Source organism: Pinus tabuliformis, chromosome 3_2 (genome assembly GCF_031772625.1).
Source record: "Pinus tabuliformis cultivar Carrire ecotype Pingquan chromosome 3_2, CPIR1, whole genome shotgun sequence".
In the NCBI taxonomy this organism is placed as follows: domain Eukaryota; kingdom Viridiplantae; phylum Streptophyta; class Pinopsida; order Pinales; family Pinaceae; genus Pinus; species Pinus tabuliformis.
In genome coordinates, this window is record NC_142302.1 from 257,072,553 (window position 1) to 257,086,985 (window position 14,433).

At 41.4% G+C, this 14,433-nt stretch overlaps 1 protein-coding gene across 1 annotated transcript in view; it reads left to right on the forward strand.

The window, feature by feature from the left end:
* Nucleotides 1–14,433, forward strand: part of TOP3A (topoisomerase 3alpha) — a 493,378-nt gene that overhangs the window by 103,338 nt on the left and 375,607 nt on the right. Inside the window, exons 9-10 of the mRNA XM_089416209.1 lie at nucleotides 10,252–10,431; nucleotides 10,585–10,713. Of these exons, the coding sequence (XP_089272335.1) occupies nucleotides 10,252–10,431; nucleotides 10,585–10,713 (309 nt within the window). The remainder of the gene's footprint in view (nucleotides 1–10,251; nucleotides 10,432–10,584; nucleotides 10,714–14,433) is intronic.

Consider the following 14,433-nt stretch of genomic DNA (forward strand, 5'->3'; position numbering starts at 1 on the left):
TCCTCCATTGACCCGAAGTCAGCCCTAGAGTGTGAACCACTCTCACTGATCCCAGATCAGTATCATTGATCCCAGATCAGTGGAGGTCATCCTAGCATAGGGAGTACGGTAGATACAGCGATACGCCCATCGATAGTACTACTATGGTCCCTATCCTCATTTCCTTGCTCATTGATCATATGAGAGGTACTTCCCATGAGTCCCAGACTACATGGGTAGGATGCCTCGACAGGAGAACTAATCATCCTATCCACAGGAGAACGAATCATCCTTTCCAGGGGATGCCACGGAGAACTAATCATCGTGGCCTAAAGGAGAACTAATCATTATGTTCCACAGTCACCACGGAGAACGAATCATCCTGGCCCATAGGAGAATTAATCATCTTATTCCACAGTCGCCACGGGGTGTCACAGGGGAAGGTTGAACCTTTACCCTGTACATAGTGCATCACTAGGGGATGGTGAGTCGCCCTGTGGTCACATATTGCTCCAAGAAGTACCCCGCACCCCCCTGGAGCTCCCAGAGCTCAATACATCGTACTTGACCCTCATAAGAGGGTCTCTGAACGACACCAAGTCGTTCTCGGAAAGTCAGGAATTTGGCCTTTCCTAGGGGCTTTGTCAAGATGTCGGCGACCTGTTTATCTGTACCGATATGTTGGAGCCTTATTGCTCCTTGCTGCACCATATCTCGAATATAGTGGTACCTGATATCGATATGCTTGGAGCGATCATGAAATACGGGATTCTCTGATAAACGGATCCCGCTTTGGTTGTCACACAGGATCACGGTGCTATCCAATGTAAATCCAAACAGCTCACTGAAGAGTTTTCGCAACTAGACTGCCTCACATGAGGCCATGCTAGCAGCATTGTACTCTGCCTCAGCGGTGCTCAAAGCCACCGACTTCTGCTTTCTGCTCATCCAGGATATCTAGGCAGATCCCAAAGAGAAACAACACCTGGAAGTGCTTTTTTGGTCCACCACAATGCCTGCCCAATCAGCGTCAGTATACCCAAGTAGTCTTACATCTCCGATAGTGTATCTGAACCCATGAGTGATTGTGCCACGAAGAAATCTCAACAGATTCTTAGCACCAATCCAATGTGAGTGGCGAGGCTCAACCATATGTTGACTCAATGTGTTGACTGCAAAGTATATATTCGGACGGGAGTTCACCAAGAACATTAATGCTCCGACGAGTTGACGATACTTGGTAGCATTTCGTAAAATAGGTTTGACAACACTACCGCTTAACTTCTTGAAGTCAAGCTCCATCGGGGTAGTTACGGGCTTGCAGTCCACCATGCCGAATCTTTCCAATATCTTCACCACATATTTTCCTTGAGATAGGAAAATGTACCTTGGTTTCTGCCAGACTTCCAGTCCTAGGAAATAGTGCATAAGTCCTAGGTCTTTCATCTCGAACTCAGAAGCTAGCTCCCTCTTACATTCATGAATGAGAGGGTCTGCACCTGTTAGAAAGAGGTCGTCAACATATAGCACCAGTATGAGAGGCTTGTCATCTATAACCTTAAAGTAAAGGTTAGGGTCGGCTTCACTCCTAGTGAATCCCAGCTTCATCAAGTAGCTATCAATCCTCTCATACCATGCTCGGGGTGCTTGCTTTAGCCCATAGAGGGCCTTCTTCAACCTGCACACATGAGATTCTTGATCATAAATCTCAAATCCTTCGGGTTGCTCCACATAGACCTCCTCTTTGATCAAACCATGTAAAAACGCAGTCCTGACATCTATCTGATGTAGGTTCCATCTTTGCAAAGCAACAAGGGCTATGATCGAGCGGATGGTGGTATACCGGGCAACAGGTGAAAATATCTCGTCATAGTCTATACCTTCCTTCTGGGAGAAGCCACGAGCGACAAAACGAGCCTTATACTTTTCCGCACTTTCATCAACTGCATGCTTTATCTTATAAAGCCATTTTGAAGTGACAACTGCTTTGTCTTGAGGTCTGGGGACCACATCCCAAACATCGTTTTTCATAATGGACTCATATTCCTCGGTCATATCATCCTTCCATACTTGATGCTTGATGACATCTATGAATGACGAAGGCTCATTTTGGATGATCGTGCTCATGATGGTCAGGTATCCCTGATACCTGTTCGGCTTCTTACTTTCACGGAAGGTTCCTCGGGGTGCAATGTGTCCTTCAGCATCATCAAGTGTCCCCCTAAGCCATGAAGGCCTCTTCCTAGAAGAGGAAGGCTCTTGTGGAGGAGGATCAATAGGATCCATAGGTTCTTCCACATCGGGCATTGTCTCATCTTCCTTTTCCTTCAGTTCCCCGGTGTCAGCTTCTTTAGATCCCCTTAAAGTAGGAAGATTTTCTACTTCGCTGAGAGCTATATCTTCATCAAAGGTGACACCATGACTAATCTCAACTTCCCTTTGACTAGCTACATTGATTCTATAGCCCTTAGTATTTTTGCTATAGCCCATGAAGATTCATTTCTTTCCAGATGCACCCAATTTATTCTTTTTCTCTTTCGGCACATGAAAATATACAGGGCTTCCAAAAATTCTTAAATGAGAAACGTCAGGTTTCTTACCGGTGAACATTTCTTCAGGAGTCTTGGAACCCAATGCTTTATGAGGGCATCGGTTTGTATATATACGGCGGTATTTTCAGCTTCGGCCCATAGAAACTTCGGAAGTCTTTGATCATGGAGCATAGCACAAACAACTTCAACAATTGTATGATTCTTCCTTTCCGCCACACCATTCTGCTCAAGAGTATATGGTGTAGTAGTCTCCCTCTTAATGCCAGCCTCTTTACAAAAGTCATGAAACTCATTGGATTCATATTCAGTCCCATTATCAGTCCTTAAGGTATTGATCTTCTTTTTGGTTTGATTCTTGATCAAGGGTTTGAAGTGTTGAAACCAGGAGAACACTTCATCTTTCTTTTTCAAGAAGTATATCCAAGTCTTGTAAGAATAATCATCTGTATAAGTGAGGTAATATAAATATCCTCCGAAGGAGTTCACAGGCATCATACCGGATATGTCTGAGTGAACCAATTGCAATATATCGGAGGTCTTGCTTTGGCTTGAGGGGAATGGTCCCCTTTTGAGCTTTCCTTTGGCACATCCTGGACATACACCTTCTTGCTCTAATCTGAACTCGGGCATCCCGGTCACCATTTTTCTTACATCGGGTAGAGCTTTATAATGAAGGTGAGCAAACCTCCGATGCCATAGTTCGGACTGAAGAGATGTGTCACAAGACATGACACCCAGCGACTTCCTCCGACCTGATATAATGAATCAACTCGAAACCCAAGAGTACATGCATCTTTAAAGTTCTTTTTCCATACACGTACCTTGCCATCGCTGAAAGCCACCTTGTAGCCTTTGTCTTCCATTGCCGAAATGGACACCAGGTTCTTTTTGAGATCAGGTACATATAATACATCTTGTAAGTGAATGGTATTACCTTGATTCAATTGAAGAGTGACATTTCCTACGCCTTTCACGGGATATTTTGAATTATCTCCAAGAACAATTTCCAAGTTGGTTTCCTTCTCTATCAGATTATAGAGAGCTTCTTTGTAACTAGTGAAGTGCCTTGAGGCACCACTATCAATAAGCCAATTTCCCAGCGAGTCCAGGGGAGCAGTAGTAGATAGAGCAGCTGGTAGATAATATTCATCTTGCTTATTGTTAACAGTGTTAGATTCATACCTGGAATTTCTTGCCTTCTTGAATGGTTGTCCTCTTCCTTGATTTCCGACACTTCTTTTACCTCTGCCATTTGACCTGCCATTCCTTTGATTGCCTTGAGAGGGATTTTGATCATCGTCCTGGTGTGAGTCCCTTTTATCAGGGCACTCCCTTGCATACTGACCTCTTTTATTGCAATTGTAACATCGTCCTTTTCTTCCACCCTTAGGTCTAGCCTTTCCTTTGAATTTAGCCCTGGAATTGTTTCTTCTTTTAGTATGAGAAGAAAAGGCAAAGGGATGACCGTTAAGTACGGGCATTTCTTGCTCTTCCATTCTTGTTTCTTCTTGAATGGATCTGGCCGTTAATTCCTCAAATCCAGGAATTACGTTATTGTTGAGGAGAGTAGTTCTGAGTATATACCGTTCAGATGGTAGTCCTCCAAGAGTTGTGAGTGTCATTTCCCTGTCAGGAATTACTTCCCCAATAGATAGGAGATCGTTCTTGATCTCGGTGATCCTTAAGAAATATGCTTGCATACTCTCATCTTTGCCCTTCTTAATTTCCTTCAGCTTATTTCTAAGAAACAAGACTTGATTTGCATCATTAACTTTAAATAAACTCACCAGTATATCATAGATTTCCTTGGAGGTGTTTAGCTCGGAAACATAGGCCACCAAGCGCTTGTCGATAGAGTCCTGGATGATCTTCCTTGCTTTGACTTGTTCCTTGGTCCATTTGTTCCTAGCAGCAACAGATGCATTTGACGTAGGCTCAACAATTCCACCTCTTACATGGTCCAACACTTCCTGTTCTTTTAATGTTAGATCGAGAGACATCTTCCATCCGTGATAGTCAGACATCTCACGGAGTTTGTCTTTAGCAGGGAAGTGTGTTGAGGACCCCATGATTTATTTCAAATAGCCTTGCCAACCTTCTCTTTGGTGATTGCTCTTGCTCTTGCTTGGGCTTTGTCTTCACCTTAGCTCCGATACCATGTTAAATTATGGTATGTTTTATGCTTAGAGCAGTTTACTTATTTTTCTTCTTATTAGCCACAGATTAGCAATCACATATACATAAAGTAAAGTGCAGATAGAACATTAAATGATCAACAGAAAACAAGCCAAGACAAGAGACACAAGATGTGGCGGCTGGCCAGGGACAAACCCCAATGCGAGGAAACCCTTTGATCAAATCTTCTTTTATCTTCAATAGTTCAGCAAAGAGAAATAGTGCAAAATCTGAATTCTGTAATTTATATCAGCAACAACAAACCCTAGATTAGCAAAGTCAAACTTGGTCAAACTAGCTGAAATTGACCTCTAAAACGCTTGGTCAATTTCCGATCAACTTGTCCTCGAATAGCCTGAAGAAACAACCCTTGAATAGCCTCAAAAGTGCAGTCAATTTGCAGATTTCTGAAGTCAACTGCAGCCCTAAACTAGGGCAGTCAATACCGGTCAAACCAGAGGTCAGATCACCTCGATTTTCGTGCCAAAAATTGCGGCCTGCCTAGGAGAGGCAACCACACCCAATCCGCACTTCTGGAAGGTCAACGCTTGGTCAACGCTGGTCAAAGAGATGACCTGCTGCCCTAGTGTCCTTTCTACGTCTTCCTTGCCCTAGGATGTCTTCCTTTCAGCCACACGTGTGATAGAGAGAGAGAGGCTCCTTTTATGTGTAGGGGAGAGAGAGAGAAGATGAGTGAATTGAATTGTCCAAATGAGGAGAATACTCCTTGTATTTATATGCAAACATTGAGGTAGAATAGACATGATTGTTGGGCTTCTGAGCCTACATAAGTTTGCTGGCCGACCTTGACAATTTATCCATAATTAAAATAAATTCATATCTCCATAAATACTTATCGGAATCAGATGACCTTTAGATCAATCCTACACCTCTCGATGAGAGGAATCTAGGAAAAATATCAGAAGCCATAAATAAGGTGATCCACTTGGAGTTTGGCCCTAGTTGCCAATTTTAACAACTGTCTTCTCTTCTTAGTCTCCACTTCGATCTGCTTGTCACCACCGAGATCTTCTTGCTGTCTTCATATCGAGAGCATCGATCTCTTTCCTTGATCTAGTACTGATGTCCTTCCTTTAAGGTAGCATCGAGACCTTGAGGTTCCACTACCTCACTGAATTGCAGCTCTTCCATGAAACCTAACTGCCCATGTAATCTTTGTTCTTGATTACTAGACTTTAGAAGGATTCGAATTCCTCTTATTGTAATGACATCCGAATTTACTTGACTATAATCACCCACCAAAACAGAGATCCGAATTGCTTGATGACTGTACTAGAGTTCTGAGCCCTTCACTGTTTTCTCCATCCAAAAATATCCAAACTGTTGACTGTGATTACCCTCCAAAAATCTTAGAGGAATCCAAACTCTCTAACTGTGTCAAAGATCTGAATTTATCTTTGTCTTGCCCATACGAAAAACTCAGAGATATCATTGAACTGTTGGCTATCCTCCATCATCAAAACTTCAGAAGAATCCGAACTTGTGACTGTGCTCATCCATCCGAAATATAGAGGGATCCATATTCCCTTTGACTGTGATTACATCCGACCTATTTACTGCACCCATCCAAATCTTATCCGAACTCCTTTCTGCCTTCTTCACTGAAAATCTTAGAGACATGCGAAGTCTATTCTGTGCTATCTGCGATGACGCTAGCCTTATATATATATAGTTATTCGTCCATATAATAAACCAACTTTAGCATCCGAATGGGTGTGTCACTTTGAGTGAGCTGACATGAGTTATTACTTCATTTAGTAGCTTTTTTTATAGCCTGTTTTTTTTTCATGGTGAATATCGATGCTCAAACTTTTTCTTCTTATATTTTCCAAAAACTCCATTCTCTTCTATTTTTGGAGAAAGGGACATGTTATATGTATATAATGAATAGAATAACGTGAAAAGACCTTTTTTGAAAAGAAAAAGATGGATCGACATAAAGAGAAGAGGACTGTGCTTGTCTTTGGAGGGCTTTCTAGACACTTTATTGACTCATATACATTTTACACATGCTCAAGAAGAGCTCTTCATACATGACATTAATTCTTTGACCTTAATGAAAAATTCTAAGGCTCTCAATGGGAGCCATTTAAAATAAAATCACTTGCTCATGAAACCCATGAAGTAAGGCTTACAATAATAATTACAATAACAATTTTATTTTCTTCGTTACATCATTTACAAAAGTCACAATTACATGCCATTATGAAGACTGAACCTAGTTACACTTTTCAACATTTACTACCCCCAGCAACTGCAGATCGAACTTGGTGAGTGAGTGCTCCTAATGAGATCGAGTTGTTGCCTTTATATAGGAGATTTTGCCCCTTAAGCTGACTTGTCCAGTTTGAGACCGACTTGGTGGAGGAGGCCTAATTGACCTATTTTACATTAAAATAAATTTCGTTCTTGACTAATGAAGCCCAAGAAGGGTCTTTTACATTATGACATGGACAAGGCCACATGACATAAATCCTAGAAGCCTTCAATGGATGCTTTGACCTAAAAACAATTGACCCAAGCATGAAACCCATGCTTTAATAAGTCAATTTCTTTAACAATAAAATTTATTTTTCTTTCTTTTGACAAATACATTACATCAAGACTCAAATACAATTATGAAGGCTGACACTAGTTACATTCTTCAACAACTTATGCAGTTTATTTGTCTGTTGTAAATTGACTTACGACAAATAACGAATAACTCACTACTGCAATCTTCAGAAATAAAAACCCTATGGAAAATAAAATGTAGGAATTGAGAAAACAATGCACGCTTACAGAATAATTTTGACATAGTTGGTTTTGGACAAATCGTACTTGTAAAAACCCTGAAGGGAAAACCAATGCAACAAATGAGGGTTTTATTATTATTCTTCAGCAAAATAGAGAATACAACTGCTTTCCTATTCATTGGCAAAGCTTCCGGCAATATACCTTCACTAACAAAATCACTGGGAAATCCTTTTTACCCTCCAACAAATCAACTCGGCGTCTTCCCAGCCACTCTCACTCCTAACTGCCACTCGCACTTGCTAATTGGATTGCGCAACAGTGATACTGGGAAACTCATTCTGCCTTTGGAAATCCTTTCCGAAAATCTCAGTACTTGTTGCTGCTCACTAAGACAAATCGCTCCTCGGAATCACCTCTCGGAAGTTTGGAACTGGATCTTGAACTGTTGCCTCTGAAACACACACTGGCTAACTGGTCTAACTCACATTGCCTGCTTCGGCCTCTTTTGCTGGAAATCTCGGCCTCCCTTATTGTCACTGGAATGTTGGAAACCCTTGAAGAATATCTTCGGAAATTCTCACTGCTGAAAACTCTGTTGTAGGTGTCTCTGGCTAGAACTCCGCCTTTCTCTCTGCAATTGGCCAATTCGCACTGCCTCCCTTTGAACTCTCGTGTCTCAATTATGTCTCTAAAACCCTGATCGATTTGCTTCTATAATCTCCTATTGGACTCTCAACGACCATGGTCACATCTTAATTGATGGCTAAGATCATCTTGACTCCATCAAGTGACTTTTTTGGAAGTCTCTAGAGCAAAATCGATTTTCCTCAATTAATCTGATTTAATTAACCAATATTCCTAAGTTAGACTTAGGAAATATTTAATTATTGGTTAATTAATCTAATTGAGGTGTTTCTAAGGCATTCCTTGCAAAATCTTTTATGGTTATTGGAAATAACACATTCCTTAGCCTTGTAGAGACCATAGAGACCAGAACACCTATCCGATGCGACCAAAAGCTAAAAATTAACCAATTTTCCTAAGTTAGACGTAGGAAATATTTAGTTATTGGCTAATTAATCTAATTGAGGTGTTTCTAAGGCATTTCTTGCAAAACCTTTTATGGTTATTGGAGATAACGCATTCCTTAGCCTCATAGAGACCATAGAGACTAGAACACCTGTCAGATGTGACCAAAAACTCACAATCCAAGCCAAGACCAAGACATAACTGCCACCAAGTCAGACCACCCTCCAAGTCACGTGCAAAAGTCAAAGTCAATGCTGGCAAGCTGCTTCAAATCTGGTCAAACTTCAGAATCTTGAGTCTGCAACTAGGGCTGAATTTCAGTCTGTAATCATGTCAAAAAATTTCGGCTCCTTCCACAGAAAAACAGTCCTGTCACATGTGCGAATTGCAGTAGTGAAAGATTTGGTCAATGAGGGAATATTCTCCTTGTTTTTGACTTGTCTTCTCTCTCCTTTGACTTGGCTTCTTCTTCTCCTTTGCTAGGTTCAGATATGCTTCTTGTATAATGAATGAATTGAGCTCCAAGAAGGTCGAACTTGTCTCTTATATATATCTGTCCTGGAGGGTCAAATAGGTGGCACTTTGGAGGGCTAGGCCGACTTGGTCATCTTGTGGACTTTTGACTCAAAATAAAAATTCAAATTCTCTTCTTTTAAATGTCCAAATGGGACATGACATAAATAAATTTTCTTTCGACTCAAAATAAGTTCTTTTGACTCTAGCATGAAGAACATGCTTGACAAAGACAATAATGATAAATATATATTATGAAGAGCGAACCTAGCTACAACTTCAACATAGGCGACATGCTAATATGGGGAATGATGATAATTAGATTTTGGCTTCTAAATTTAATCATTTTATTCAATTTCTTAGGTTGCATTAAGTGCATCTCAACCTTGAGTGATTGCAGTTCAACAGATTTTGTTGAGGTTGGAGCACTTTGTGTATATTTTGGGGACTTCATTTTTCTGTATTTGGCATATTCTACTTTTGATCTTCTGCTTCAGTTTTGCAGATTGCTAGTTCTAAAGATTGAATGCAACAATCAACGATCATCTTGTTTATACTTTTGATGCTTCTTTCCATATAGTATTATTTGATGAGGAGTTATTGACCTATGGTACAGAAGATACTTTAGTTTAGTGAATCCTTTCCTTGACCAACTACATGTTGGATTATATTCCCTACCTTTTGTCTTTTCTTGCATCTCTGGCATTATATAAATTGATAACTGAGTTGGTCTTGTTAGTACAGTTGTCTTTTCTCAATTTTAATCATACGTTGACATCATTGTCTTGGTTTCTTGTTGATTTTAGTAATTTCTTTTACATCAAGAACAACTTTGAACATAAGGTATACTGGTGAAGGGATTTTTCTTTTGCCAAAGCTGTTGAATAGAATGGATAGTAAATAATATTCCTGATGAAGAGTGCAGTGCTGGTCTGAGCTTACGAAGTTCAGAAACTGAGTCTTTGACTAATTAGAGTTTCACTGTTAATGTTTTCTGAGCCTTTGACTTGTTAGAGTTTCACTGTTAAAGTTTTCTCAGTGGTATCAGATGAAGGCAACCCCTGTTTGTTGTTGCCTTTTGGCATACGTCTTAAGGACATGTCTGCAAATGCCACTTCCTAAAATTTCATAACTCATTTTTATATGCATGCAAAATTTTACTCTATTCTGATTTGTAATGTTCCTTGTGTTCTATGGCTTTGTATTGTTATGATGTTCAGTTGCTTAAGGGTTCTTGTTATAACAGGCCATTGTGCGGGAGCAACAAGGGCATCCTTTGTGGGGTTCTTATGCACAACGGCTTCTTGACCCTGAAGAAAATCTTTGGCGAAATCCTAGTAATGGTGGTCATAATGACAACGCACATCCACCTATACATCCAACAAAATTTTCAGCTGGGGAATCTGGTTGGAGTCAAGATCACAAGGTGGGTAACTCTAAACTCATTTCATATATATTGACTTAAGCAGTATATGAGAGATTTAGGCAGATCGTTTATCAATCCCAATTTTCTACACTGCAAAAGCATAAAATTATTTATTTATCTTTTTGCATGCTCACATGATGCTACCTTTCCCAGAGGATTTATGAGTTGGTTGTCCGTCATTTCCTGGCTTGTGTCTCGCAACCTGCCCTTGGGGCTGGAACAACGGTTGACATTGATATTGCTGGTGAAAAGTTTACAGCTTCTGGTCTCATGGTTCTAGAGGTAATGCTTATGGAGTCTCTGAAGTATGTTTTTTTTGAAGATCATACATTTGATGTCCATGAAAATGCATTCACCATTACCTTGAAGAAAATATATATATGCACACACACACACACACCATCTTGTCTATGGAAAACATGCTATATATATATGGCATGTTTCCCATAGACAAAATAGATCTGAATCGAAGCTGAACACTCATCTTTTATTATCAGAATATAGAAATACATCTTTTATAAGTAGAGAAAGACTCGGAGCATGGACAGGAGGGTGATGAGGAGGATTCAAACTGTATCTGATGCCAAGTTTTAATGACACAAGAGTGTCAGCTGAAACGAACTATACTGTGTATTGAACATAAGAAACTTGACTTTAGTCTTTGACTCTAAACTCACTTGGACTTTCTCTTGCTCTCCCAACTGATGAGCCAAATAAGGGGCAGTTGTGCTTACATAGATTTTTGGAGAGGTTACCAGTCACTCCAAATTAGAAAGTGCCAGCCAGAAGAATCTCCTTTTGGTTGGCACGTTGCGTGAGTCAAGGAATATACAGATTACTGATAGATTGTGATTGGGATAGCCACTCATTATCTCGTCCTGTCAGAGCTTTTCAGTATGAGGGGACCCCAATCAGTATCAACATATTCAAGCATGGCTGACAAGATGGCCAACCAAGTACAAAGTGGAGCTACATAGGTGGCCCACATCACACTACTTAATATTCTATTACATGGTGGAGCATTAGACGGCTCACAATGGTTCTTGTATGTAGACAAAATATTTACAAAATGACAAGAGTTACTGAATCAGTGTTGGTTACATCTGATGGGTAACCATCAGATGGGTTGAAGTACCAACCCAGATCTAGATCTGGAGGATCTGGTGGAACTCCTAGCAACACCATCTGGTGCCACTGGTCACGGGGTGGCAAATCATCCACTTAGTGGAGAATCAACCATGATAGGTGGCACTTCTTCTTCCTGGACAATCAGATGACCTCAGAAACTTGATTTGATATCCTGATATTTTTCTCCCTTATCTTGATCTTCACTAATGAGCTTGAGAGTGTTTGCATTGACCTGAACATCAAATATGAAAAATGAATTAGAGTACTGGCCTATGAACATCTCTGATTGCAAGTGACCATGAAATGGTATATAGTGGTTGAAAATGAGCTATTTCATGGACATAGTTTTTCCATGAAGTTTGCGAGCCATAGAGACCAACTATTTGAAACCATTGTTGGATATTACATTGTGATCTGAATTGTTGGCCATTGTTGGAAATCCGAATTGTCCGGGATAGTGATTCCAGCAGGTAGAGGGAGCAGCGACGACTCAGATTTTCGCTAAGCAGATTCCTTTTTTGGGTGCAAAGGGTTTTGCAGTAGTAGAATCAACGCCGGGTGGAAGAGAAATAACATACACTGAGGGAAATTTCTCTCAGGGGGTTTTGAGTTTTAGAGACCTGATTTTTCTAGTTGCAGATTCGCTGTAGCTATGGGCAGATTTTCTCACTCCAACGAGGAGTGCAAATAGCAGATTCAACATCCGAACAGAGGAAGAGGGAGTTTCCAGATCAGATTCGAGATGGCCACAACTGGGCTTAAAGATCAGGATAGGTTGGAGGGAGCTTCCAACTATGTCATCTGGAAGGCTAGGATGTCCTTCCTATTGAATGAATTTGGCCTGAAAGCCTATGCAAAGAATGTGGTGGCAGTGCCCCAGGATCCTGATCAGCTAAAGGAGTACAAAAAGGAGATGGCAAAGACGAAGCAGATAATATTGGATGGAGTCCGAAATCATATAATCTCACGTGTGGAAGACAAAGGTACGGCCAAGGAAATGTGGGATGCTCTCTCCGAGCTATATCAGAGTACTTCCAAGCAGCGGAAGATGTTCCTACAGGAGAAGTTGAGGAGCATCAAGATGCAGAAGGGAAAAAGCATAGATGCCTTCCTCACCAGGATTCCGGAATTCTAAGATCAACTTGCAGCTGTTGGGGAGGCACCCTAACCCACAAAACTTGTATGGTTGGCACTGAACGATGTCTCAAAGGAATGGAAGGTGTTTGCCCAAAGTATCTTAGGCAGAGATGCATTGCCTAAATGGGATAGGATGTGGTGCGACCTACAGTAGGAGGAGTTGAGGCGGGCTCTAGTAAAGAGCACCATCAGCGACAACAGTAGCAAGGGACCAAAGGGTGAAGAGGAGAATGTGGCCCTAGCATCAAAGGGTCCCAGTCAGGGACAAGGGGAAAAGAAGAAGGAGAAGGACCTGCCAAAGCTCAAGTGCTTTAGATGTGGTGCATTCAACAACTATAGTACGTAGTGATCCAAAATCTTTTGCTTATAGATGTGTTTAAGAATTACATGCATAAATTGTAGCTTAAACATAGAAATTTAATGTGCACATGAGAGAAGAGGAGAAACACATAAAGCATGAAAGAAGACAAGAAACTTGATAACGGAGTTCGTCCGACTTGGACTACGTCTTCGGGCCCTGCTCGATCAATGGGGAGGCCTTCATTCATTAAGTGGCATGAGAAAGAAGAGTACAAGCATCAGTTACAAAAAGGAGTCTTATACCTCCATACTGAAAAATGGCCGAAAAATGCAGAACTTTGATGGAGAAACGGACAACACCATTGTGTTCGTGGCGTCGAGAAATGCTGAAACCATATAAAATTTGTCAAAATCTGACAAAGTGAAAATCTGGCCCACCTGCAAAATAACTTGCCTCGAACTACGTGCACTCTCCTCCTTTGCCTGGGCGCACTGATGAATTGCGTTTAAATAAGAAATGGGCTAGTGGATTTCTCAAGGACTTCGTTGGGCGGAGTGGTTACGGATCCGTCTGTTACGGAGGAGGTCGGGCTGTCAAACCCCGCCCCCTCCGTTTTTTACATAACCAAATCTATTAAATTGCTGGGAGGTCAGGTTGGCCCGCCCACCTCACCTTTGTTTTTTTTGGTGGCTCACGTATTTAACGATGGCTTCATTTAGTGGGTGGTGGTTGGGTCCGCGCCCCAAGGGCCGACCCACCACCTTAATTCCCTGCGTAATGTTAATGGCTCTGTGGTATGGGGGGAGGGGTCAGGGGTATTGGCCCGCCCCTCCATTAATAATTGTATTGATAAGGTTTTGGGTGGTGGGGTTGGTGGCCCGCCACTCGTTTTTTAATAATTTTTTGTTATTAACAACAAAATGGCCGATTTTAAAAATTTGAATTTTTGACTGAAGGAGTCATTTTAACAAGGCGACAATTTTGCCCAGAATTTGGCTGGAGTTGGGCGGATTCCGTTCGCCGAGAAAAGTCCAAATTGTGTCTCCATTAATCCTGCCTAGTCAGCAAAAGTCAACCAAACTTTGACTGCCTCTATCTTCCTCATCCGGACTCAGATTGGAGTGTTGTTCGCACTGTTGGAATCAGGGCGACGAACACTTCGATCTGATGTCAAGTTAATCGTCTTTCCGCCACTTTGAATTTTGAGCCTTTTCCATGCCACTGGTGTCTGGAGATCCACCTGGATCACGCAGTGTTGTCTCAAGAAGAAGGACAAGCAAGACCAGGTGTCAACGTCTGTTGAGATTGATAGGTTGTCCTCCAGGTTCGAGGAAAAGTTTGCCATGTTTGTAGCTGTACCTCCATGAGTGAGGTGGGGTGATATGGAGCTATAGCCCCATGGTTGCAGATTGGGAAGGGTCTAGTATGGTGTCCTC